At 39.4% G+C, this 26,679-nt stretch overlaps 1 protein-coding gene across 4 annotated transcripts in view; it reads left to right on the top strand.

The window, feature by feature from the left end:
- osbpl1a (oxysterol binding protein-like 1A) overlaps nucleotides 1-24,495 on the top strand; it is a 31,926-nt gene extending 7,431 nt beyond the window's left edge. For 3 of the 4 annotated variants that reach the window (XM_075484652.1, XM_075484650.1, XM_075484653.1), the window contains 20 exons: nucleotides 1,638-1,711; nucleotides 1,914-1,977; nucleotides 2,085-2,186; nucleotides 4,510-4,635; nucleotides 4,972-5,053; nucleotides 5,896-6,002; nucleotides 12,041-12,203; nucleotides 14,318-14,507; nucleotides 15,102-15,177; nucleotides 16,395-16,529; nucleotides 16,673-16,770; nucleotides 18,138-18,320; nucleotides 18,625-18,732; nucleotides 19,569-19,658; nucleotides 21,780-21,906; nucleotides 22,105-22,218; nucleotides 22,310-22,433; nucleotides 22,512-22,602; nucleotides 22,843-22,863; nucleotides 23,319-24,495. In XM_075484652.1, coding sequence (XP_075340767.1) covers nucleotides 1,638-1,711; nucleotides 1,914-1,977; nucleotides 2,085-2,186; nucleotides 4,510-4,635; nucleotides 4,972-5,053; nucleotides 5,896-6,002; nucleotides 12,041-12,203; nucleotides 14,318-14,507; nucleotides 15,102-15,177; nucleotides 16,395-16,529; nucleotides 16,673-16,770; nucleotides 18,138-18,320; nucleotides 18,625-18,732; nucleotides 19,569-19,658; nucleotides 21,780-21,906; nucleotides 22,105-22,218; nucleotides 22,310-22,433; nucleotides 22,512-22,602; nucleotides 22,843-22,863; nucleotides 23,319-23,421 — 2,178 coding nt within the window. In that variant the 3' untranslated portion in view covers nucleotides 23,422-24,495. The remainder of the gene's footprint in view (nucleotides 1-1,637; nucleotides 1,712-1,913; nucleotides 1,978-2,084; nucleotides 2,187-4,509; nucleotides 4,636-4,971; nucleotides 5,054-5,895; nucleotides 6,003-12,040; nucleotides 12,204-14,317; nucleotides 14,508-15,101; nucleotides 15,178-16,394; nucleotides 16,530-16,672; nucleotides 16,771-18,137; nucleotides 18,321-18,624; nucleotides 18,733-19,568; nucleotides 19,659-21,779; nucleotides 21,907-22,104; nucleotides 22,219-22,309; nucleotides 22,434-22,511; nucleotides 22,603-22,842; nucleotides 22,864-23,318) is intronic. The other variant, XM_075484651.1, reaches the window with a different exon arrangement.
- The last annotated feature ends 2,184 nt before the right edge of the window (nucleotides 24,496-26,679 follow it).

Raw genomic sequence — 26,679 nt, 5'->3', positions numbered from 1 at the left:
AGTGATTGTGTATCATACATGATGTGCATCAGATGATGAATGCTGAAGTAGTACAAGCTGCATTCCCAGAAAAATTAGGAAGTAAGGAGGAAATAAATTCCAGTGTCTTCTCAGACAAACTCGACAGTACTTAGAATATACGATGTTCTTGAAGATTCAATAGAATAATTGGTGAGTATAAAAGATGCATCCACCAAAGACTGAGTTTTTCCAAGCAAGGATGAGTCGTGACTCATCACTTTGTGTCAAACTCAGTATAGGAATTATTTGTCAGAAAAGAAAATACAAAATTTAAAAAAAAATCTAGTTCCTTCAACATCTACAGTGCATACAACTGTGAAATAATTTAGGGAATCTGAAGGAATCAGGGCATCAAAGCCAAGGACAGAAGAAACTGCTGGACATTCGAGCCCTCAGCCGTTACTGGATGAGGACCTTTCATCCTGCCATGATCAGTATAGCCACAGTACCTTAGAAAATCACTGTGACATAACACAGTCCACAGCTGCATTAGGAAATGTTACCTGAAACTCAGTTTCATCTGATTCTATGAGGCAAAGGTGTGAAAGACTGGTCAAAGTCCGTCTCCTATTGAAAATGTAACATGCATCATGGAGAGGAAAATCAGTCGACGATGATGACCACAGACTGTTGAACAGATGGACTCTTGTATTCAACAAGAATGGACACAGATTCCTCTTGTAAAACTGCAACAATTAGTATTCTCATTTCCCAAACCATTAAAAAGTGTAATTAAAGGGAGGGAGGTGGAACACGATGGTAAACGTGTCTCTTGCTGGCAGCAAATTCTGGATTTGTGTATTATTTCTAAAAGTGAACGAGTCTTCCAGTGAAGACAATGAAAATAATTTCCTTTGTTTTTGTGTGTGATTCATAAAGGTTTATACTTATTTAGAAATTCACAAAAATTTCACACAGTCCAGCATTGTTCCTGTGTTGGACTGTGTAAAAAAAAAAACAGACGTTGAAGAAAACTGAAGAACCACATTTTAATTATTCTGCGGGTAATTAGCGAACCTGACAAGGACAGGTAGTCATTTAATCCTAAAATATTCATTAAAGCAGCTTCAGGGACATAAAACAAATTGTTCATTTATCTTGGTCATTTTAATGGAATATATCTGTCCCTTATTGTTTCGCAGGGTGGCATTTCTCCATTAGTGTCAGTAAAGCCCTCTTGTTCTTTTTCAGCCATTCATACATATGTACACCATGTTTGTTTGATTCCACAGACTAAAGTGAGCCCAGTTGTAATTATCACCGGGGCGTTTATGTGAGTGCTACTCAGCAGCCAGAATAAATTATGGCAACTTCTGAACAGAAATCAAACAAAACAAGCCCAGATGTCGCTCACCCTTTGGTCTGCAGTTATTCTGCAAGCACTTGTCCTTTTTTTAGCATCTGCAGTGGATTTCGAAATGGAACAAGTATCATGAAAAACTGTAGTAATTATGTCTTCCCTAATTTAATTGAAGTGTTTTCTGTTTTCTGTTGTCTGTAATCTGTCTCTCTCTTTCTCTCTCTCTCAGACGTGATTGACATCAGCCAAATTAATGAATTCATAAGAATTACTCAAATCCGACTGCGTATTCTTCTCTTTATGTGCCGCCCCACAGAGTTCCAGGTTTTTTGGCTGGCGCTCCTACTGGGTCGTCCTTCAGGATGGGGTTTTATCCTGGTACTCGAAACAGTAGGTGCATCTCTTACATCTCACCTTGTCTGTGCGCCCTGAATTGGGCTCATGAAAAGATCTCAGCATCGGATCGAGAGGTCCTGGAGGAGACAGATGAATTAGTTAAAAATAGGAGGTTTCTGTCCTCCTTGTTGAAAATCTGTCCAGTATTGAGACCCAATGGAAAAGGCATCACCACCTCTCTCTCTGTGCTACACAGGTCAGATGCAGCTGCCAATGTAAGGAGGCAAGGCTGCAAATCCCTCACAAACGCTCACTGCTTGGTAGGCCAGCTGTTAAGAATTGCACTTCGTTTTTTCTTGGCCGTGTGTTGAATCTACCTTTGTATGACTCTTACACAGGGGACTGTTTCTGCTCTTCCTATTTCTAGATACGAAACAAAGATAACTGCTTTTTTACCCTCAAGTGCTTCGATGACAGCGTGCATCACTTCAAAGTATCGCCTAAAACTGAACCAGAGGCTACGAGGAAAGTGAGTCTAACTTCTCCTTCAGCTGTAATAAGAATCAAGATAACTGAACATGGTATGATCATTTCCAGTTGTACGAAGCCCATAATCAAATCAAATCAAACTTTATTTATAAAGCACTTTTCATACTAAAAAACAGCACAAAGTGCTTTACATAATAAAATCAATAATCAAATCAATTCATGCATAAACTCACACACAACATCACACCGACAACCACACTGCAAACATACCATCCCCCAACATGAGCAACATCAATATCAGCAACAATCAACATTAAAATCTGGCTTGATGCTGAAGTGAGGAAACATTATCTTGTGGATCTGTCCACACCGGGAGAAACAGCCCACCAATGACACAGATAACAGGATCTCTCTTTTTGGTAGATACGCTCAGTACCTTCTTGTGTGAGTAACTCCGTGTTTCTGAGCAGTTCTAGAAGCTAATAATGGCCACATTTATATGTCTTGTGTATACATTTATTAAAACAAAGTACAATTGTTTTCCTTAGCTGCCTTTTCATTCAGTGTAACCTAGATGTTTGTACTAAAATCCGTTTGTACTCCTAATGCCAACACAACTCAGATATTTGACAGAGTTTCCCTCACCACTTGTGGCTCAGATTTGTGCCCTTTTAGTGTTGGAGCAGCCTCTACTTTTGGCTTCAGTCTCTCTGCAAAGCCAGCATTATACTGGTTCTTGTTCATAAAACTGTCACCCCTAAAGTGCAGCGAATAGATCCAGACCTTTTCCCGGCTGTGACCAGACTGCAAAACTAACTGCATCCACTGATCCAGCACTGCTGGGTCTTTGGAGAAGCTGAGAGGTGCCAGCTTGCCTTCGAAAGAGAAAAACGCACATTTTCTTAAAAACATCTCTGAAACTAAAACAAAAGGGCCGTGCTCTGAAAAGTACCTGCGGATCACTCGTTCCTTGCAGTGCGATAACTTAAGCTTTAAAAACCCTAGTGGATAACACTGCCAAGAGAATTCCACTAATCCCGCCTTTCACTCATGATGACGTGTGAGTGAAAAGTTTGTTGAAAAGTTTGAGACTCGCGGGTAAAACAAATTCCGTCCGTTTTTTGAGCTTTTGGGTGACGCTTAAAGTTATGATACATTATTTTTATCGAATAAAATATGGAAAAGCATGCCATAGGACCTTTAATCTCAAACACTCTTTTTAAAGATTTTTCAGTTATTTTCTGTTCTTCTTTGACAAATTAGAAACATCTACAATGACCATGAAATCATATGAAACGTATCATCTTTACTAAATCCTTCTCCTTTTCTGTCTAATAAATCCTGTCTGTGAATCACTTAAAGGGATAGTTCGCCTCTTTTGACATGAAGCTGTATGACATCCCATACTAGCAATATCATAGTCCAGCCAGTTGGCTGGGGCCACAAAAACAATATGTGTTCAAAAGAGTAATACATTTGCAGTCCAAAATTGTTCTCCAGGAAAAAGTCAGACCTCACAATAGCTTGGCGCTATTTTCTCTCCCTTCGTATCACTGCGTGCTCTGTAGACCGTGCAGACCAAGCAGTCCCCTGCTTCCAAGCAGTAAACACCGTAACAGGCGCGGCTGTCGGCAGGTGGCAAATAACACAAATCTTTGCAACCTACAGGGAACCAGTTCTGTTCAGGAGCCACAGAACATGTTGCTTTAAAACTACGTCCTTTTTAGTTACCAGTGTCACAGTTTTTTTGGTACCTAATAACGTATATAATATCCTCAAAAGAAATATTTGAGATTCTCTGAATTTTGGGACAACTTTCCTTTCCCAAAGGTTCAGCAACTGGTCTCCTCAGATCCCAGATGTTATGACTGTTGTTGAAAGAAAAGGGAATTCTGCACAGTGGTAGAAATGCTGTTTAGAGACGTGTCATTGCCATCAAATCCAAGATTAGCACCTATTTATCATGAGATCGTCAAATGGCAAACTTTCTAAATGTTTTTTCTGTGCTTTATTATGAGTGAAACATTGATTTATGAGATTTTTGCAAATAGTTGCTTTTTGTTTTTATTTATATTTTACACAGCATCCAAACTTACATGAGAGTGGTGTCTGCTTCCTTGACTTTCTAGTTAATTGTCTCTACCAAAATATTTCAAAACCACAAATGAACAAGACATGTTGATTTTCATGCAAATGAAAGAAAAATCTCTCGCCCATTGACCGCTGGGATAGACTCCAGCCCCCCCGCGACCCGACCGACGGATTCAGCGGTATAGAAAATGGATGGATGGATGGATGGATGGATGGATGAAAGAAAAATCCATTTTGATATTACTTTCTGATACATGTCATATTGTTTCCAGGCGTGGCTCGATGCGCTGGAGGAGCATTCGGCTTACAGCACACACTATTGCTCCCAAGAGCAGGGCAGTGAGGAAGAGGAAGAGGATGAAGTGATGTCACTTGGGGAGCTAACAGAGTCACTACAGGTATCTGGAAACAAAAAAAAAAAAAATCCTAAATTTGCATATAGGCCTGCGGCAAATGCAATATTGCAATGATGATATGATTTGCAATATATATACAAAAACATCAATGTATGGTGCTAATCATAAGTACAATAAGAGGGATGGACCTATTCACGCTGTTTAGTTATAATATGTATTATATTTATTTTTCTATTTAACATTCTGATATATATGTTTTGTACAGTTTTAGAACAATGATCTGTAGTCCTCTTTGGATCAGAATCCCTGCACGGCTTCCTCTCACCATATGCTGCTTTTGTTCATCTGCATGTTTCTCACGTCTCTTTGAATTACCAGGCAGCGGAGGTCAGCCAGAAGAAGCTAGAAAAGGAGGTGGCAGCTTTCCTGTCCATGCTTAAAAATGATGGGCTGTCAGAACGTAAAACCTCTTATTTTTTTTCTGTCATCTAAGTTAGTTATTTTCTTACTTTCTGCCATATCCTATACAGATGAGTGGTAAATTAAATGGGAAACAAACATAAACGTTCTCGGTGTTGTCTACCGTGTGCTTTCAAAGGAAGGAGCTTTAGAGTACCTAGATGCTGATTTTACAAGCTTCTAGCACTCGCTGGAGAGATGGAACACTGCTCTTTGAAATATATTCCCTCTTATGGTGTTTTAATGATGATGGTAAATTGCCAGATTTAAATCACACGGAGGTGTTAAGCTTGGTTGAGATATGGTGATCGCAAAGGCCATAATTCACATAATTTTCATACTCATCAAACTGTTAAAATCATTCAGTGGCCTCTCATGTCATATGAATAAGGTCAGTGTAATGCTGAAAGAGGCCACTTCCATGAGGAGAAAAGTGATTCATCACAGGATAAAGGTGGATGTACTGTGCAGTGAACCTATATTTATACATCTCCACTTTTTGTGTTCCCCACTCGTTTATTTAGATTTTCTCTTTAATTCTGCACCAATCAGCATGTAAAAAGAGAAACAAAAAAATTGCTGTGAACCATTCAGGAATGGAAATGAACGTTGAAATGAAACCTTATAATTAAAAATACTAGCATCATCAAAAAGAATGATTTTTTATGAATGTCTGAAATACTCCTAATTAAGACTACCATCTGTTATAGGAGTGCTGTTTATTGCTTTCTCGGAGAGAATGGGCAGGAAAAAAACTTCACATTTGCTTAATTTCACCTTCCTGCTTTGCAGCTGTTTTGTGGCTTTTTCGTATCGTCACAAGTTTGTGTGTGATCCCCTCAGGCTTTCCGTTGGCCATACTGCAGAAAATGCAAGAAATCAGTGAGCTGTCCAGCGAGACCACCTCCACTCTCAGTGTGTGTCTCAGCCTCTTCTCCAGGCAGGAAGGGGTAAGTGTCATGGACAGACTCGTGTGTAAGATTCATTGTGGCTTCAATGTGCCCGGTTTCGTCCTTTCTGCAAGTAATAAACAGCGTTTCAGCTTTCAGAAACTGTAGCATATTTTTATGTAAGTTCAGTGACAAAATTTAAATATGTTAAACACTGAAAGAGGTTAATGAGGTTAATGTTAATTAAGAGCTCCAGCTTGTTTCAATATCCCCAGGTTGTGACTAAGACATTGTTTCGGTGAAGAAATGATCAGTTTGTCTTCAAGGTCTCTGTAGAGACCATGAGAAGTGAGGAGGAAAATATGTTCGTTGTGATTTGTATGGACTACCACTTGAAAAAAATGTAGACAATGAATTCTTTAATCAAAAAAGACCTTGTTACTTTTGACCCTCTGTTTTATTTTGGCACTTTTCTTAAGATTTAGATGTAAGAACTAGATATGCTTTGTGATGATGTATTGACACTGTTCTCACCTTATGAAATTAGCTCGATGGAATGCGGTGAGTAAAAGCTGTGAGATGGATTTTATTCTGCGTGATTCAATAGGTTTGATTATAATGGATGGATACGGTGCATAGAAAATATCCCCCTACACACAAAAGAAGAAAATGAAATGCTCATAGAGCACAGCCTTAGACATCAGTTGTGTTTTTTTTTTATATAGCATTTGAATAAAAACTCTGTTGAACGTGTTGATTAATGTCATTCAGATATTTGGTGGTCAGACGAGGAGGTGCCTTTGGTACAATATGGCTCATTGATGTGTGTAGAGTTGTGAATGGCTTGCACACTTCAACTTCATATTAATTCAGCTGATAGTGTCATGCAGTAGGAATACAGTGAGAAGCATTGTTGAGACACTTTATAACAATGGCCTTGAGCCCAGTAGCAGTAAGACTCAGCTGTTGCCTGCAGACAGTCAGCGCTCAGTACTCAACTGAATGGCATTTGTAATCTCCTCTCACAGCACATTTGAACTGTTACACTAAAAAAATAATATTTTGATTGTAAATCTTTCAGTAATATTGAATGTGAAAGTAAAAGGTAACAATTGGACTAGATTCTACAGCTGCAGAAACAGCTATGTTAGGCTGTACTATGGATATTCTGCTGCTTTGAGCTAATATGCTCACAGTCACAATGCTAACAAGCAAGTGTAGAATGTAAGAAATTATTGTTGGCATGTGTTAGCATGTCATAACCACATATCATTTAGCTTCAAAGAAACACCATTTTTGAAGATATACCATTTACCATTTACAAACGTTCTTCAAACGTATCGCTCTTCCGTACCCTTTATATTTCACACATTATTCTGCTTCCCCTGCTGCTCTCCGTATGTTTCCTGTTTCCAAATTTTCTTCACTACAGGAAAAAATGCTTTGCAATCCCTGAGCTAAAAGTTACAGTAGATGCTTGTACATGCTAGCATATTTTGACACAGATTTGGAAGGGTTAGGGGTTCGTAAAGTAGGCATTAAGGCAATAAATGACATTAAGGTAAGTTGGCATTAAGCCAATAAAGTAGGCATGTTTGCATCTTTTAGTGAATGGAGTAAAGTTTCCCCTCAGTCCTATGTTCAATTCAATTCAATTCATTTTTATTTATATAGCGCCAAATACAACAAAGTAAGTCCAATTCAAGCCAATTGGAATTCAATTAATTAATAATAATCATAATTCATAAAATAATCCAATTCGTTCATATAGAGCCAATTCAAAAACAATTTCCTAGCTAAGAAAACCAACAGATTGCACTGAAAACTTTGTTTTTCTGTCCAATCTCCCGGCCTGAGCGTGCCTGAGGCGACTGTGGAGAGAAACGACTCCCTTTTAACAGGAAGAAACCTCTGGCAGAACCAGACTCAGGAAGGGTGGCCATCCGCCTCGACCAGCTGGGGTTTGAGAAGACAGAAAGGGGGGGGAGGGGGAGGGGAAAGGGGGCCGCGGCGGCGGCACTGTAACACCATTCAAAGGATATCTGTTGGAACAGGGAAACACGAGTTAATGACCACAATAATATCACATATACATAAAGAGAGTAAAGTGAGGAAAGGTGTGACAGATGAGGCCCCCCAGCAGTCTAGGCCTATAGCAGCTTAACTATGGGATGTTTCAGGATTACCTGAGCCATCCCTATTCAAGGTAAACACAAGAAACTTGTGCTAACGAAAAAATAAATAAATAAAGGACCAGACTCAGTGAGTAATTCCCTATACTGCCTATATAGATCTGCTCCTCACACCACAACAACCATCTTTAACAGCCACAAGCTACCTCAGCCTCTCACCAACTGCACACCAGTCACAGCGGGGTGGGGATGCAAACCCTGGTTCGGGTAGGGGGAGAAATAAAAGAGGTAAGATAAGCGGGAATGGGATTCAAACCCTGGTTCGGGTAGGGGGTAATGAAAGTATAGAAGGTGCCAGAGGTGGAGGCAGGACAAGACACACTAGCAGACACACTATCAGATTCAACAGACCTAACTATAAGCTTTATAAAAAAGGAAAGTTTTAAGCCTGGTCTTAAAAGTGGAAAGGGTGTCTGCTTCCCGGACATTTACTGGCAGCTTATTCCACAATAGAGGGGCCTGATAACTGAAGGCTCTGCCTCCCATTCTACTTTTAGAAACTCTGGGAACCTCAAGTAAACCTGCAGTTTGGAAACGAAGTGCTCTGTTAGGGAAAATATCTTACAATGAGATCTTTAAAATATGATGGAGCTCGGTCATTAAGAGCTTTATATGTAAGGAGAAGAATCTTAAATTCTATTCTGAATTTAACAGGGAGCCAATGAAGAGAAGCTAAAACTGGAGAAATATGATCTCTCCTGTTAGTTCTCATCAAAACTCTGGCTGCAGCATTTTGGATCAACTGAAGGCTTTTCAGAGAATATGTGGGACAGCCCATAAATAAAGAATTACAGTAATCCAATCTTGAAGTAACAAATGCATGGACTAGTTGTTCTGCATCACTCTGAGACAAGATGTTCCTGATTTTAACAATATTACGAAGGTGAAAGAAGGCAGTCCTAGAAACCTGTTTTATATGCGAGTCAAATGATAAGTTCTGGTCAAAAATAACTCCAAGGTTCCTCACTGTAGAACTAGAAGCCAAGGAAATACCATCTAGAGTAACTATATAGCTAGACAATTTCTCCCTGAAACGCTCAGGTCCAAAGATAACGACTTCAGTTTTGTCTGAATTTAGAAGCAGACAGTTCTGAGTCATCCAGGTCTTTATGTCTTTAAGACATGCTTGTAGTCTGACCAACCTATTGGGTTCATCTGGTTTTATAGATAAGTTCAGCTGAGTATCATCAGCATAGCAATGGAAATTTATGCCATGCTGTCTAATAATGTTACCTAATGGAAGCATGTATAAAGTGAAAAGAATCGGTCCAAGCACAGAACCCTGGGGAACTCCATGACTTACTCTGGTGTGTGAGGAAGATTCTTCATTTACAAGAACAAACTGAAATCTATCAGATAAATATGACTTAAACCAGCCTAATGCAGTTCCTTTAATCCCAATAACATGTTCAAGTCTGTGTAATAAGATACTGTGATCGACCGTATCAAATGCAGCACTGAGATCCAACAGGACAAGCACAGACACAAGTCCGCTATCAGAGGCTAAGAGGAGATCATTGGTAACTTTCAGCAGTGCAGTTTCTGTGCTATGATGCACTCTGAATCCTGACTGAAACTCTTCAAACAGATTATTTCTGTGTAAGTGATCACAAAGCTGAGCTGCAACTTTTTTTTCAAGAACTTTAGACATAAAAGGGAGATTGGATATAGGTCTATAATGAGCCAACACTTCTGAATCAAGAGTAGGTTTTTTAAGTAAAGGTTTAATTACAGCAACCTTAAAAGTCTGAGGTACATATCCTATGTTGTTACATCCTGGGCTTAGTGGTGCCCCAGACAGTTATTATTTAAGTACAAATGAGATTGGGCATGTTTTTTTACTTATACCAAGTCACACCAATCTCCAGGACTGGCTGTGAGAAATATATTTGCAGCATTGCAAAAAGTTGCCACAAAGGCACAGAGCTTATAATTGGGTACCCAGCACATTACAAACAAACAAAAGATTGTGTGGTCCCACATTCACATGACACATTCTCATATTTCCCATCACTGATGCTCAATTTTGCTTTCACAGTACAAATAACTTATCTGTGTGCAAGTGCTTTAGTGTAAACAAGAGTGCTCATATACAGTATTTCTCACTTGAGAAAACATGAGAAAAAATACTGAAATGAACTGTAACATAAAGGCATTCAACAGGGAACGGCAGAGTTTTTTAAGCAAAAAAAGATTAAATGTCTTTTAAACAAGCAACAAATACAACATATAACAGTGAATGCACATCTAGAAATTAGATGTGCATAATCTTATAATCTTCCTCAGTTTGGTCCCTGTAAAGTTGGCTGTAGCAAGATTTGCAGAGAAGATTTGCAAGCTTTTACATTTTTTGGTCATAGTTGGGGATAATTCACCGCACTTTCCAGATTTTAATCTAAAGAACATGAGAATTAGCCACTGCTAACACCTCTTTGATCGCTAAAACTAGTGTGTCTCATAGTCATGCTGCTGCTGTGATAAATGCGCACTTGAGCTTTTGGATATGTAAACCCAAGCACGTTCACCTTTACATGGTAAAGCACACATATATTCCTTTTATGCATGACCTTCTGTCTTTTTCTGCTAAACCCAACCATGAACAAAACTTACAAATGCCAAAGCCTAATTTATTAAAAACCACTAGATGTTGGAAGGGGAAAAAAATCCCTGTCAGTCATGACGTGCGTGTGTATAAACTGCCTTATTCCCTCCTCACTCATACCAAAACAGCTTAATCTTTCAAATAAGATGCAGTTCCTCTGGCATCTTTAGAGGAGATGTGCTGCTGAATAGCAGAGGCTGCCAGAAACCATTTGAATGTTCTGGCTTTCCCAGCTAGTCCAGTGCTTTCAGTGTTTACACCTGTGCCGGGCCTCCATCGCTCAGCTGTGCAGTGGCAGAGCGCACAATAAAAGCCTCACAGGAACTCCGAGCTCACCATGAATAGGCTTGATGTCAATAGGAGGAATTAAAAAATGTACTGTAAAGTGCAATTTGCAGATGATGGCTTACAGCCTGAATGAAGCAGCCAGGCCTGTGTTCATTACCTCCTGCAAAGGAGTGGTACTGACTCACATCCATCTCCTGCAGCTCTGCATTTCTGCACCACCTCTTCACCAGTCAACTGCCAGAATTTATTCTGCGAAGTTCATCACAGAGAAGTGATGGCAAGTGATCTGCAGTCTGTCATTATACCGCACTTACACCCCTCTATGCCTTCTTGCTCTTGTCATGTGGCTGATAATCTGTCATCATTAATTTAGTTATCTTCACCTCTAAGTGGCAACAGTGAAATTGGATTGTTTTGGAAAGGTGCACATCCAAATTAAGCTCTTGATATCAACGCTAATATTTTGTATAAAAGGAAGGTTTAGTTACTGGTTAATTCAGAATCCATTACCGGTCATTTGATCCCCCGCGCCTCCGCAGGAATCATGTTCTCCGATGGGCCATTTGAGACTGCAACGTCAAGGCAGCTGTCCTCCATTACAGAAAAACATGGCTCATCCCTTTCAGTTCCATCTCAGTCTGCCTCTGTGGCTTAGATAATAAGGGGACAGAGCAGAGGGGAGGACCAGTCAGTCAACATGCTGTTTATTTGCCATCACAGCCGGTCTGATAAGTCACGCACATTTTGTCCTTTTAAAAATGAGCGGTGGAATAAAATTTTGGTCGTCATGAGAACACTCGCGCATATTCAGTTCCCGCTTTACTGAATGCACAGGATAGAATTCATGTTGGTTTGTCTTTCTGCGAGTGATTAATCTGTTCTCTTTTGTCTGCACGTGTGTGCGTGTGTGCGTGTGTGTGTGTGTGTGTGTGTGTGTGTGTGTGTGTGTGTGTGTGTGTGTGTGTGTGTGTGTGTGTGTGTGTGTGTGTGTGTTTGTTTGTGTGTGGTGAGCTCAGGTGCGCAGCGTGAAATTGGAGCAGGAGGTAGAGAAGAATAAGATCCTCTCTGAAGCGCTACAGACTCTGGCCACAGAGCACCACGAACTTGAGCAATCCGTCGTCAAGGGATCTTCACCGCGGAGTGCCCTCAGCGAGGATGAGTTCCACGACGCTGTGTCTGGTGAGTTGACAAGTTATCAAACACACTTGGGACGTGAAGGAGATTCTGTGACAAGCGCCCATTCACGCTCGCTGCTCTCTCATTCACCTGTAGGACACTGGAATACTTTTTCCTGCCAGTGAATGCCTTTGGTATGTTTTCTTCTCCTCGAGCCTCAAGTGTTGCCTGGTTGTGTGAATAGTTTTGCCTGATGATTGAGGATTTATTTTATTTTGTTTTCAAAAGTAGCTACAAAACCAAAATTGATGCACTTGTTGGCACTTGCAATAGGTTTTACTTCGTTAAAATATTCTACCTAATTCATGCAAATGTCATGATACCTTGATGATGTGACCGGTTTTATAGATTAGGAAGTGAGCATGGCTGCATCACGGTTGAGTAAAATGAACCACTAATGAAGTTCTGCATGGGAGGTTTGCATTTTTGAAGCGCATGAACATTTTCAGGACTAATAAAGCAGATAGACAGAAAGTAACAGCTAAATAAAAACAGCTAGATAACTCAGAAATGTCATATTTCCATCAGTGTTTTCATGTTGTTTTCCACCATTTGCGATCCCTTCTTCTGCTTTAGTTTAATGGCATCAGTTTTCTTATTTTGATGTGTTTAACTTTTTTATTGTTTACCATCTGAATTTTACTTAACATCTTTTTACATTGATGGCGTAGATTTAGTTGCTAAGACAAAATCAACAGCCCTAGTGTGGGCACATTTTGCGTATTAAGCCAAATGAACAAGAAGAACCCAACAACTTCGAGCAGGTCATTTGTAGGATCAACAGCAAAACTTGGCACTCAAAGATGCTCAAACAGTTATAGTCTGGTTCTGTGCTGATAGAGCTAATAATGTGAAGAAAAATGTGGCGTAAGCTGCTAAACCTAATGAACAACTCTCTACAAAGTTATTAAACAATGGAGTGTCCTCAGTCAGAGGCTTCTTCAGCTGCGCTGCAAGAACCTACGCAGGAGGTCATTCCTGCCCACAGGAATAACATTACATGACTCGTTATAATTTCTTTTTTTTTCTTCACCATCTTATTTTTTTATTTCTGTTTATTTTATTTCAAATCATCTATCATTCACTATACCGCAACAATATATTTTCCCATTGAGAATTCATAAGGTATTATTCCATTTGATTTAAAAACTAATACTATCATAATACGAACCAGAAAAAAATGAACTTTTGATTAATGGGTTGTAATTTTATACTTCAGTACTGCCATTAGATTTGAACTTGTACTGATACATGGCAGATGGAGGTAACAAAATCTGGAAAACGTCTTGACAATATAGGTGCTTATTTAGATTTTATTTGATTTAATGTAAAGAAATACATAAACATTATAAACAATCTACCCAAGAGAAAAATATTATAAAAGATTTGTCCATAGTGAGACATTTCTATGCAGCAAATTTATCTTAGAAACAAACTCAATAACTCAAAAAGACATCAAGTTCATTTTGAAATTTGTGCAATGACATGTCTTGTTAACATAAAATCCTGAAATGTTGGTTTTTAAGGCAGATTTATCTCTTTTAATTGGGGTGGCCGTGGCTCAGCTGGAGGAGCAGGTTGTCCACTAATTGCAAGCTTGGCGCTCACTGCCATTGGTGCTTGAGTGTTGATTTGAAACACAATGAAGTGATTAACTAGGGTTTAAATCTACAATATAAATATAATATATATGCATACCATTACAATCCCAATCATATGACATATGAAAAAGAAAAAAGAAACACATACATGTTGTGAGCCGTTTTGACCAAGATGTTAAAAATATGGGACATTTTATAGCTGAAAATGAAACTTAGGAGCTATCTTCAGTGGATAAACTATGTTGAAAAAACTGTTTCTGAATAATCTTGGGCATCATTTTTGAAACTCCAGTTTATTGCTTCATATGTACCAGGATATTCACAGATAATAAAATAACAGGAAGTTTACAGCTGTTGGCACTGGCTTGTCCTGTCAGACTGTAAGAATTATCTTCATTGTTTATGATTGTTTTTTGATATAAACAGTTAGACTTAATGCCATCTAACGGTGCATGTTATGAGCTTTAAAACTATCTTGCGGACACACTGTAATGTCTCCATGGGTTTGTCTGTCAGAATCAGGCTCAGAGGTCTCGCTGAGTGGCTTTGAGACGGTGGCCAGCCATTCCTTTGAGGAGGACGAGGAGGAGGACGAAGGCTCTGTCATGCTAAGCAGCCCGTGCAGCAGCCCCACCACCAGCATGTTGCAAGAGGATCACCATGGAGACAGGGATGAGACTCAACCCAATGGGATTACAAAGCATAGGTTAGCTCTGCAATATGCCCCCACAGTTTCCTGAATTGGTCCCTCACCCCCTGTGCCTTTTATCTCTGGTTTAAAGATTTAAAAAACGCAGAAAAGTCTTCCCAATCTGTTATTGTTGCTTATATTTCACAAGCTGCTCTGAGAGCTCTGTTTTTCAGTGATCTTCTTTTTTTTTTTTTTCCTGTCCTCTGTCTGGTCTTTCCACTTGGTTGTGTTAATAATTTAGGGTGAGGGCCAGTCTGGTGAAGGCACTGGAAAGGGTTGCATTGACGGTGCTGAGTTCAGTGTCAACACTGTTAAATATTGATAAGGTCACAGTCTAATACACCAATCAGTTAGCAGTGTGATCCCATGTTTGCTGATCCCTCAGTGGCTTTTAAGTGGAGTATCCGAACTCTGGCCTAAAAAAGCTTCTTGACCCAGTTTTGTCCCTCATGTCTTCAGGTGCTGGTGCATCTGTCTGGGCATTGTTTCACTATGTCACACAACTTATTGCTGGTTTTAGCTTGAAATGACTGTCTGACCTTTGGAGCACTAGCACAAAGTAAATGCGTTAGACACACCTTATAGAGGACATATGACTGTGTTTTTCAGGACAAGCCTACCTGCGCCAATGTTTTCAAGGAATGACTTCAGCATTTGGAGTATTCTGAGGAACTGCATTGGAATGGTAAATTCATGTTCAATTCATGTATTCATTGGTCCCATCATACAGGTGGTGGTCAGTCCACTTTTTCAAATTTTTATCCATTTGCCGGGATGATTACATTTGGAAAAAAAGTCACTGTGTACTGATATGATGGTCCTCCAACTTTTACTCTGGATTGCTTAATGGTTCCTGTCAAGATAATCATATCGGACACACCTTAAATGTTCCTCTACCATCATGGGAAATTTTATCTTGTCCAATATTTTTTTCTTTACAAATCCTAGCAAAATGAATGTCCGTTGTTAACCTTTGACCTAGTTTATGTTGAGAGCAGATTGGTGAATTCTTTAATTCTAAAAAAGACACTAAGCTGCTATCATCAATATTTTTACACTATATTAACTATGTTGCAATTGGAAAATGTGCAAAACACCATCGGAATGTGAAAAAAGAAAATGGTGGTAGAGTAAAGCCTTTATGGAATTACTCAAATTACAGAGACATAGTTACAACCTGATGAATATAGTCGAGCATTTGGCAACTAAAAAGCCAAAAATTCCCCCAGGAGTTGCTATAGAACAATATTAGAGGTAGAAATGACTTAATAAACTATGTTTATCTAGAAACACAACATCAGATCAGTGCTAACTCATCCATAATTGCTCAATTTGCAAATTAGCCCCTTTTTGATAGTAAGTTCTCTGTATCTACTTCAATGGCATAAGTGTGACTGTTTTCCAGTGTTGTGTTCATAAATTGTCATTTACTACAGGTCTTAAATTGTGAATATATATATATATATATATATATATATATATATATATATACATATATAAAACCTGCTGAATGTTAGCATTTCTGTGAGCTGTGAGTTGCCATGCTAGCATTAGCGTTTAGCTCAATATACTCCTGTGCCCACATATAGCGTCATAAAGCCAGTGGCATAGACTCATAACGTTTCTTTCTGAAAAAAACAATGTGGGTTTTTGTGTTTTCAAATTAGGAAACATGATCACAAGGAATGTGAAAAACCTAATAATCCTATTAATCTTTTACTTGAAGATTATATTTTCCGAAGCTATGCATATAAGTGCATATTCCGCCAAAAATGCCTTGAGTGTTTTCATCAGTCAACATGAATATTTTTCAATTTGATGGGATTGCTGTATGAAAAGAATCTGTTTTCCTCCTTGTAATGAAACATTGTCCCTCAATGCCCCCTCTCATGTTTCTTTCAGGAGCTCTCCAAGATTACAATGCCTGTGATTTTCAATGAGCCGCTCAGCTTTTTGCAGCGTCTTACAGAGTACATGGAGCATACGTACCTCATCCATCAGGCCAATGCATCCTCAGATTCGATTGAGAGAATGAAGGTATGATGCCCTGTAACATCCTGGAAACGTCATGTTTAAATGACTTATAACAGCCCTATCATGGCCACAGCCTAATGGACTACAGCTTTGCTTTGTAGCTTCGTTTGTTTGATTTGGCGCGTGTGTTTTTCTACCTCTGGCAGTGTGTGGCTGCATTTGCTGTGTCTGCTGTGGCCTCCCAGTGGGAGCGGACAGGGAAACCCTTCAATCCTCTGCTTGGAGAAACCTATGAACTGGTCAGGTGAGTGGGATAACACATTGTTCAAAACTAATTATTGCAATTTGGCGACACTTTTTGTTGAGGTTGGCTTTGGAAAATATCACAACCTAATTTGCTGATGTTTGCCTGAAACAAAAAGTTGGAGTGGTTTGGAAAATGCAAAAACAATTAAAGACGAAATGAGGTTTCTCCCAACTATTTTTTGTAATGTGTTGCAAGACTAAAATGCAAAACTAGATGTATATTAAAGGACCATTTCGGTCGTTTACAACATCCAGCTGTATTGCCCAATCTACCCATGATTTAGCCATTGCAAAGACGCAAAAAAATGTCATCCGACCCTGACAGTGTTGCTTGCATGGAGATGTCGGACTGACAACATAGCCATGGGGGCATGGATTTATATTGTGTTTTAAACGCTATTTTTATACCTCTTCTACAGCTCCAAACAACATAACACTTACGTGGTAGTGAGTAGAGGGTCCCTAAAGCCAAACCGAAGTGTCCCGAGGTCTTCATGTGGTCGGATATAGAGTCCAGAATGAATTTAATCAAGCCAGTACCTGCTCTCAATCAGAGCCTCTTCCGTCAACAGGAGGCTATCTCACGCGAGACATCACGTCACGTGACATTTCAAAATTCCAACCTGTTAGTAAGCTAGGCTTTGCTGTTGCATACAACTTCATTTCAATTTCGAAAGAAATACTGAACTATGTTTGTAAAAAGAACGGCAACGAAATTGTGACTTTCCAGAGCGAGTTACTCCACACTCGGCAATCAACTACGGACTCACGTGACGTGATGTCTCGCGTGAGATAGCCTCCTGTTGACGGAAGAGGCTCTGATTGAGAGCAGGTACTGGCTTGATTAAATTCATTCTGGACTCTCTATCCGACCACATGAAGACCTCGGGACACTTCGGTTTGGCTTTAGGGACCCTCTACTCACTACCACGTAAGTGTTATGTTGTTTGGAGCTGTAGAAGAGGTATAAAAATAGCGTTTAAAACACAATATAAATCCATGCCCCCATGGCCATGTTGTCAGTCCGAAATCTCCGTGCAAGCAACACTGTCAGGGTCGGATGACATTTTTTTGCGTCTTTGCTATGGCTAAATCATGGGTAGATTGGGCAATACAGCTGGATGTTGTAAACGACCGAAATGGTCCTTTAACAAATGGAATAAAAATGTTATAACATGAAATATCAAGTATCAAATCTGTCTGCATTTAGATCAGTCAAAGTCAGTCAGTTATAAATATCTACATTTTCTATACCATCCTTACTTTTCCAAACTTTGCCAGAAAACTATACACCGTACATTAGCTTACCAAACACACACAGTGTGCAGTGGCCCATTCTCAAATGCTCCCACTCTTTTCCTATAGAGAGGATCTGGGGTTCAGGCTGATATCGGAGCAGGTGAGCCACCACCCTCCAGTCAGCGCCTTCCATGCTGAGGGCCTGAAAGAAGACTTTGTGTTTCACGGATCCATCTACCCCAAACTTAAGTTCTGGGGAAAGAGCGTGGAAGCTGAGCCAAAAGGTGTCATCACGCTGGAGCTGCCCAAGTAAGAGCTTTGAGACAAAGAAAAGAAAAAAAACATCGTAATTTTAAATCGTAATTCAGCAGCAAATTACAATTAGAGCAACTTATTAACTATTTAAAGAACTATATCTTAAGTTTATCGCTTGGTTCCGTCCGTATTTGTTTTGGTTGGAGCTGCTGCAGAGTGATTTCCTATGGTCCTAATTTACCCCATTAAGCTACATTAAAATTTGTTTTCTGTACGACTGATTTGTAGACGTTATCTTGCGTCACCACCGAACCTTCTAGCACATTCTGCACGAGTGATTGTTCATTTTTTTCTGCAGACACAATGAAGCCTACACATGGACAAATCCTACATGTTGTGTTCACAACATCATTGTAGGTCAGCTGTGGATTGAGCAGTACGGAAATGTGGAAGTGATTAACCACAGGTAACAGGACAAAACAATCCACAGCTAGACATTTGTACATAAGCTTGACCATATGTTTTGGCCGCTATCACGTGGATGATTGAGAATGCATGAATTAAAAAAAAAAATCAAGAAATAAAGTGAAATATAGTACATATTCTTATATATGCATGCGTGGTGTCATGATCAAATGGAAAATGACTTATTGTCTTTAACTGAATGGTTTATTCATCATTAAGCCATTTCACATTCAAATCCAAGTCACAAACAGCAAAGTGAGATGGTATGTTGCATAATTCATCATTGTTTTGTACTGAGCCAAACAGTCTTCAATACTAGATACAAAGCACTGTCAACACCTCTCATGGGACGTTTCCTAATATTATTTCCCTTTGTGAGGTGAAGCTGCATCATCCATGGCAAGTAACTTATTTTTATTACTTACCTTCTATGAATAAATATAGAAAAAAAGAAAAAAACTGTTTTATTGTAGATGGAGACATGACCGACTGACAATGCGTTCCACTAAAACAGCTTCCTGTGTGAGATGGAGGGATTTTCAACAACATATTCCATTCCACATTTTTCTCAGTTCATCATGAATGTGGTGATTAAAAAAGAAACAAGTGATAACGTGGATTGGATTTCTTTGATTGACTTTGATCTTTAGGTTTCATATAGTTGATTTAAAAATCTGCCTATTTATCAAGTCGAGCAAGGCTGACACAGCTGATGAATGCATTTAGAGGAAGTTGGAAAGTAGCCTTGGAGAAAAGGGAAGATTTGCATGATTCACCCGTCAGTCAGCAACCAGTGAAATGTGATATGGTGTATTTGTTTCCTCTCTTTTTACCCAGAACTGGTGAAAAGTGCTGTTTGAATTTCAAACCGTGTGGACTTTTCGGAAAAGAACTGCACAAAGTTGAAGGTTACATTCTTGATAAAAGGTATGGCATGATCAGAAAGCTTTTTTTTTCTTTAAAATATCTTTGCAGGGACTTTGCTCTCCTCTTGAATGCTGATTGAAAGTGTGAAATGAGAATTTTTAGAATTCGCCCCACACATACTGGAATATTCATCATACTGAATACATTTTGCATATCGTAACATACTCTGCGATGACGTGCGTACCAGGAAATTTAAATTGTCTCGGTATTAAATGGAATGACAGTCAGTGTCACACTGCTTTTTCATCTGCCTGATTGTTTCCGAATCATATTCCCTCATTTGGTGACATTTCAAAACAAATATGATTCAACATGCTGCTGAAAGCAATTAAAGCTTCATTTGGAAATCAGCAGCAATGAAGTATTAATACAGTCTTGTTGTCACACAAATAAACCAACATCACAGAAAACAAGCCTCTACTGACGATTTCCCTCCTTGGCAGAGGAACAATTGACACAGTTCATAAGTTATTACAGCGATGAAGAACTCTGTAGGGATACGTGCAGTGGTGCAAAATGAAAGCGAGAATACACAAAGAATACACTGCAGGAACACAGATGGTACAGTAATGAGAGAGAGCCAGCAGCACAACTGAAGTGCTCAAACACAAGAGCGAGAGGAAGTGGAAAAAAATGCAAACACACCAGGAGATGGCCAGGGACAGAGCACACAAAACCACTCTTGGAGAAGTTCTGCAGAAACAAAAGTTTCCGCCGGCTTTTCTTTAACCCATTGGCGCCTAAAGCACCTGCAAAAAAAGCTGCTCAATGCCTAAGCCAGTTTTTAGAAAAGGTCCCCAATGCCTGAGGTTTTTTTTAACTAAAAACAATTAATTGAAAACACTTAAGAACAATTCAATAGTCTCAGCCTCTGAAACACATAAAGACATGAAATAATTTGCATTTTAAAGGTTAAATTCTCTGCTTTTATTCCGTCATGTTCATTCAGCATTAACACCAACACATTTTCATTAAAAAAAAATGAAAAAGATGAGTCAATACACACACAAACACACACACAGACACACACATGATTCAGGATAATACCCAATGCTGCTATTTATTATACTACTATTACTATACTATAACTAATCATCATTATTATTATTATCATCATTAAATATTATTAGTATTAGTAGTAAATGTAGGCACCACTTCAGCTACATTTCTGGCCATGATAGAGACGTCATTGCAAAATTATAATATCAGCAATAATAATGAATGATAAAAAGAAACTGCAATATATCTTGCATTTTGCAGTTATACTGTAAACTTCAGTGACACGACTTCTAAAACATAGTTATACTGCAGTAATTCGCACCGGGCTCTCTTTTTTTTTTTTTTTACATAAGGGCAACGCCACTCAAATAAGAATGAGAAGTCGTCAGAATGAAGCGCAAGAATAAATAATTACCTCCAGATCATGTCAAAACGATCTCGTGCCATCACTCGGGCGACATTTGTCTGATACAGCCACTTGCTCTGCCTCCAGTAATCCCGGCGAGTTGGTAGTTTGATTATTCCAAAAGTTAGGCAGATACCGATGAAAGATTTCATCTCCTGCTTTGACACGGGGCTCCACTTCGAGTTGGGTGGTGTGTGGCCGCGCGCCTGATCCGCATATAAGTTTGTCTGTGTCACCAACATATCCCAAACTTCATCAGTGAAAATATGCGAGAACACATCTAAAGGACTTGCATCTTCAGATATTGGCACCTTCAGCCCCGGTGTACGAGTAAACTTTTGTTGACGTCGGGGGCGAAATCCAGCGGACTGCCAGTCTACTTGAAAGCCAAAAAATTCCTCGTCCTCGTCCTCATCCTCTCCAAACAAATACCAATCATTGTGCATTACATGCGCCTTGAAAATAATGATAAATGAACAATGTTGCGCTACGCAACAACCGGCGTTAGGCACAATGTTGCGCTACGCAACATCCGGCGTCAATGGGTTAACTGCGAGTGATCAGTTGAAATGTCCAGAAATGCCCCCCCACATGAAAGCGCTTGCATGGCACTTTGAAGCTTTGTCAGCAGAAAGGTTTTCCATGTGCAGAGGCACAAAACTCACTGAAATCCTCACCAGCATTTGTGCCTGAGGACATTTGTGTGTGTTTCGCAGCAAAAAGAAGCTGTGTGCGCTCTATGGGAAGTGGACCGAGTGCTTGCACGTTGTTGACCCGGCCGGTTTTGAAGCCCACAAGAAAAATGACAAGAAAGGGGCAGAGCAGAAGAAAGCCAGCAAAGCGGTATGAATTACTCAACAGCAGAGAGTCCTACTGGTTTAAAGTTGATCCCTCATGTGAATAATGTAATTTAATCTTTTTTTTTTTTTTAAATGATTTGATAAATGAATTTGAGAAAATGATCCAGTCTTTACCAACATCCACACTTTGCATCATGCTGAGAGCTCGGTTGTTGATGCTGTGAGTCTGATGCTTGTTCAGGGTTGCAGCGTGGATCAGGAGGAGGTTCCCTCACAGTCTGCAGACACTGTGGAGGTGATTCCTGGCAGCCAGCTGCTGTGGAGAATTGCACCCAGACCAGCCAACTCTACCCAGGTCCCACTGATTCCTGCACAGTCAAGTAGCCCTAACTAGCCTTGAGATAATTGGCTTTTTAACACATAAAGTCGTTCTTTTGAAATAACAGATGTACAGCTTCACGTCCTTTGCGATGCAGCTGAACGAGCTGCGTAAGGAGATGGAAGGAGTCATTCCCCAGACCGACTGCAGGCTCAGACCGGACATACGAGCTATGGAGAACGGCGACATCGGTATGGATTGTTAGTAAATCACTTGAGCTGAATCCCCTCACTGTGATCTGAAACACAGATGTGTTGTGTTCGAAATAGACCTCGCCAGTGAGGAGAAGAAGAGGCTCGAGGAAAAACAGAGAGCTGCTCGTAAAAACCGCTCCAAATCTGACGAGGAGTGGAAGACGAAGTGAGTGTCCTCTTATAAAATCACTTGTCAGCCTTCCATGTGCTCAGCTAATGCATGTAAAGATGAGCCGATTTGGAGTAATTCATATTTGTATTATTTAGTTCTTATATTAGCTAGTTTATGTCTTTAGTGCTGCAGTTTGCTTACCTTTGTCTGTACTGTTTCACATATGCTCAGGCTTAACTCCATTTTATCTCCACTTGTCATTTATCTCTGCTGCATCTTCACTTTGGTGCTAAGGAGTCCTCCCCTGGGCCCGAGGTTAGAGCTGCTTGCTGTTTGACTGATGCACCTGATATGTTTGATGTGATCATGTTACCCTCCATGTTTCCAAACACTTCTTACCTGAATCTTATCCGTAACCGTGTCACGTTTTCTATTGGAGTACAATAGAGAGTTGCTGATGATAGAACCACTGTATGAAGGAGATAGTCTGCTCTTCCTTCCGTTAGCATTACAGCTCCACTCACAGGCACTAAATGCAATTACACAGACACCACAGTTGTCCTCCCTCCAAATCCTTCCTTCTGCTTTTAATTGCGTTTCATGTTAGTCCTTTGCAAATAACCAGATCTTCCAACACCAATAAGATTGTCCATACATTTGAGAGGAAGCATGCCTGCCCTTCGTTTCCCATCTTCGTCTGATCTGTTTGAGTTTGTTTTCTCTCTCCATTGGTCTCTCCGAATGCTGATGTGTCTCCACTGTGTTCTCAGGTGGTTTCAACAGGGGCAGAACCCCCACACCCGCTCCCAGGACTGGCTCCTCTCTGGTGGATACTGGGGCAGGACATACAGCCAGCTGCCAGACATTTACTAATGCAGATTTCCTGCACAGAGAAACCACCGCCTGTACCATAAAGAGCAGCATTAACTGTTTGATTTGATTTATTTTTTTTTTTTTAATGGAACAACAACAGCGATTACGAGCATGAACAGAAATGTCTATAAACAGTGAGGCCTCATTCTACTTAAAGGGATAATCCGGAGTAAAATGCACTTTAGATCAATTTACGGGATGTTGGGAGTACATACGTTGAGTTGACATCAAAATCATGTCATTCGGATGTGTTTTGAGAATTTCGATTTGACCGTTTTTAGCCAAAAGTCGTTAGCCTGGAAGTGATGAGGGCATCGAGTATCGCCGCTACAAAACACTATTTTTATACCTCTTCTACAGCTCCAAACAACATAACACTTACGTGGTAGTGAGTAGAGGGTCCCTAAAGCCAAACCAAAGTGTCCCGAGGTCTTCATGTGGTCGGATATAGAGTCCAGAATGAATTTAATCAAGCCAGTACCTTTCCGGAAATGTTGCTGCTGCAGCTGCCGCTACAGACTGTGGTGAAGTTGGTTTGATATTGGTTTGAAAAAAAAGACACCTTATTTCCTTATTGTGAATATCTGTCGAATATCCAATATCAAACCAACTTCACCACAGTCTGTAGCAGCAGCTGCAGCAGACATTTCCAGAAAGGTACTTCCACTTCGGTTCGAAATTCAAATCGAAATTCTCAAAACACATCCGAATTACATGATTTTGATGTCAACTCAACGTATGTACTCCCAACATTCCGTAAATTGATCTAAAGTGCATTTTACTCCGGATTATCCCTTTAATGACAAAAAAGCTGTGCAAAAAAATTAGTTTAGAATGGACTTTTTAGCGCAATGGACCAGGGTTTATGGTTTGTAGTGTGCATCTGTCTTCTTTTAAATGTTCGTCATTGTATATCTGTACATACACTTTCCACATCTTCCACAGTCAGTGACCTCATCATGTTATTCACTATTCCTCTCTTCTGTTTTGCATGGTAAAGTAAAAACTGCTTACAAAAACAAAATGTATATTTTCTTTATCTATAACACCCATATAAAATGATTTTAAGAGTTACCTGATACCAACCTTTATTTATTTATTTTTGTTTATATTTTTGTTGTCCTCCATACATCATGAAGCACACGGAAAAATAGTGGTGATCAAACACTGTAAAGTGGTTTGATCATATATTTAGCTGATAATTGAAAATGTGTATATTGTACAAACACAGACAAAAACGTTGGGGCCTATGAGGTAAAATTATAGAAACTGTCATTATTCTAAGTTGTTTGCCTCCAAATGGAACATTGAAAGTATTTTATTGCAAATTTAAATAAAATGTTTCAATGTATTCTTTTGTTCTCACTGTATATGTTGCATATGATCCCTGTGATGGACACGACCCCGTCCCCAGTGTACTTTTAAACTGATTAATTACTCATTACACCTTTATCACTTATTTATTTAAAACTACGCTGTTAAATGATTCATTTGTTGGTATCAAATGTTCATTTATAAACTCAGTTCACATAGCAGTTTTTACAGTAATAATCAGTATTACATTCACACTAATGTATAGTCATCTTTAATAACCTCATATACATTGTTATAATTTACATTGAAATAGTTCCTAAAAATTAACCTAAGTAATTTATTACTTATTAATAAAGTTCTAATACATATTTGTAGTTATTTTTTTGCATACTTGTGATTATATCTACCATTTATAACTTCAAATTTAAAGTTAAAGTTGAGCTGTGTTTATGTGTCTAAATGAACTGCTTTCAATGAAATGTTTAACACACACATATTGCTTCAGTGGTTGCTGGGAATAACTTTTCTTTGGCGTCAGTAAACTTGTCATTCGTGTAAAGATACTAAAGCAACTGGAGGACATTCAGCTCTATGGCCAGGACCTGAGTGCCCACACAGACTAATGAAGCCCCCAAGACTGTGTGTGTGTGTGTGTGTGTGTGTGTGTGTGTGTGTGTGTGTGTGTGTGTGTGTGTGTGTGTGTGTGTGTGTGTGTGTGTGTGTGTGTTACTGCCAGTACTAACTGTAGGCACTAAAAACAGACTGAAATCATCAGACTGCCAGGAACTGTGGATGAAAATGAGCCTTTAAGGCTAAATCTGGAACATAAAATACCCAAGTTCTTTATAAATATGCAGTCTGCTCCTACATGTTGAGAGTAGACCGGAAACAGAATAGTTCCACTACGTGAAGTACTCCACCTCATGGTCAAATGTAGAGCAGCAGATTAAAGTTGTGCCTGCTGGATGGTGAGCATCGCATTTTTCCTCGGCTGATATTTTGATTTGTCAGTAATTCAAAGATGCCTACCCAACACCTTACAGTAGGTTAACAAAGTTTACGGTGAAGGACTCTAACAATTTGGAAAAATGATTCACTTGAGATCAAGTAACATCAAAGACTCAAAAAGTGGATGTATTTCATGAGTACCCACTGAAGGTACCAAAAAAGTTTGATTTTTTAAAATGTATTTAATCTGAGGATGGTGTACAATGGCAAAGCAGAGATCTTTTCAATGTTTTCTTTAGTAATAAACAGAAACTTGCTTCTTACAGTAAATATCCCACTTTTCTTCTAAAGTTCAGAGTAGTTCAATCTACATTATTTGCTGGGTTGCCATGTATGCTCTACAAAAACAGCCCCGCTTATTTCTAGCAAATCTAAACTGTAGTTTTTACATTCTGGATGCAATCAGAGGCTAAAGTTAGGGGCTCTGTCTTGCTCTTTTGCTCTATATTTGGGGAGCACACTGACTGTCAGTCATCGTAAAATCTCTGTGGAGCCTAACAGTAAAATATAAGCCTACGTATCTCAAGGTATGTATGCTGAGCCTCAAAAGTGGGTCAAGTGAGAATAGCTTATAAAAGTCTGATGTTGTTGCTATTTCCTCATTGTACCTGTGACTCTATAAGAGACATTTGCATTTAAGCTGTTCTAAAAATTGGCTGCTGACCTCCTCTGAATGTGGTCTGAGCAGTCTGGTTTGAATTTGTCCACGGTGCGCCCTGAATACATTTATACCTAAACTTAGCATGTTTCACTTGGGAGTCTTCCTAAATAACATTCATGCTGGGTTTGCTCCTGTCTACACAGACTGCCTGCTGGACTTGCACAGGAAAATCACAACTGTTACTATATTACTGTGAAATCAATAAGGGAGAAGCAAATGGGAGTATGGTGGAGAAAATGGTTTGATGTGATCACCAGTTCGTGTTTCTGGTGCCT

The sequence above is a fragment of the Odontesthes bonariensis genome, chromosome 15, assembly GCF_027942865.1.
Source record: "Odontesthes bonariensis isolate fOdoBon6 chromosome 15, fOdoBon6.hap1, whole genome shotgun sequence".
Classification (NCBI taxonomy): Eukaryota; Metazoa; Chordata; class Actinopteri; order Atheriniformes; family Atherinopsidae; genus Odontesthes; species Odontesthes bonariensis.
Note: the sequence above shows the minus strand (reverse complement) of the source record. Positions and strands in the feature narration are given on the sequence as shown.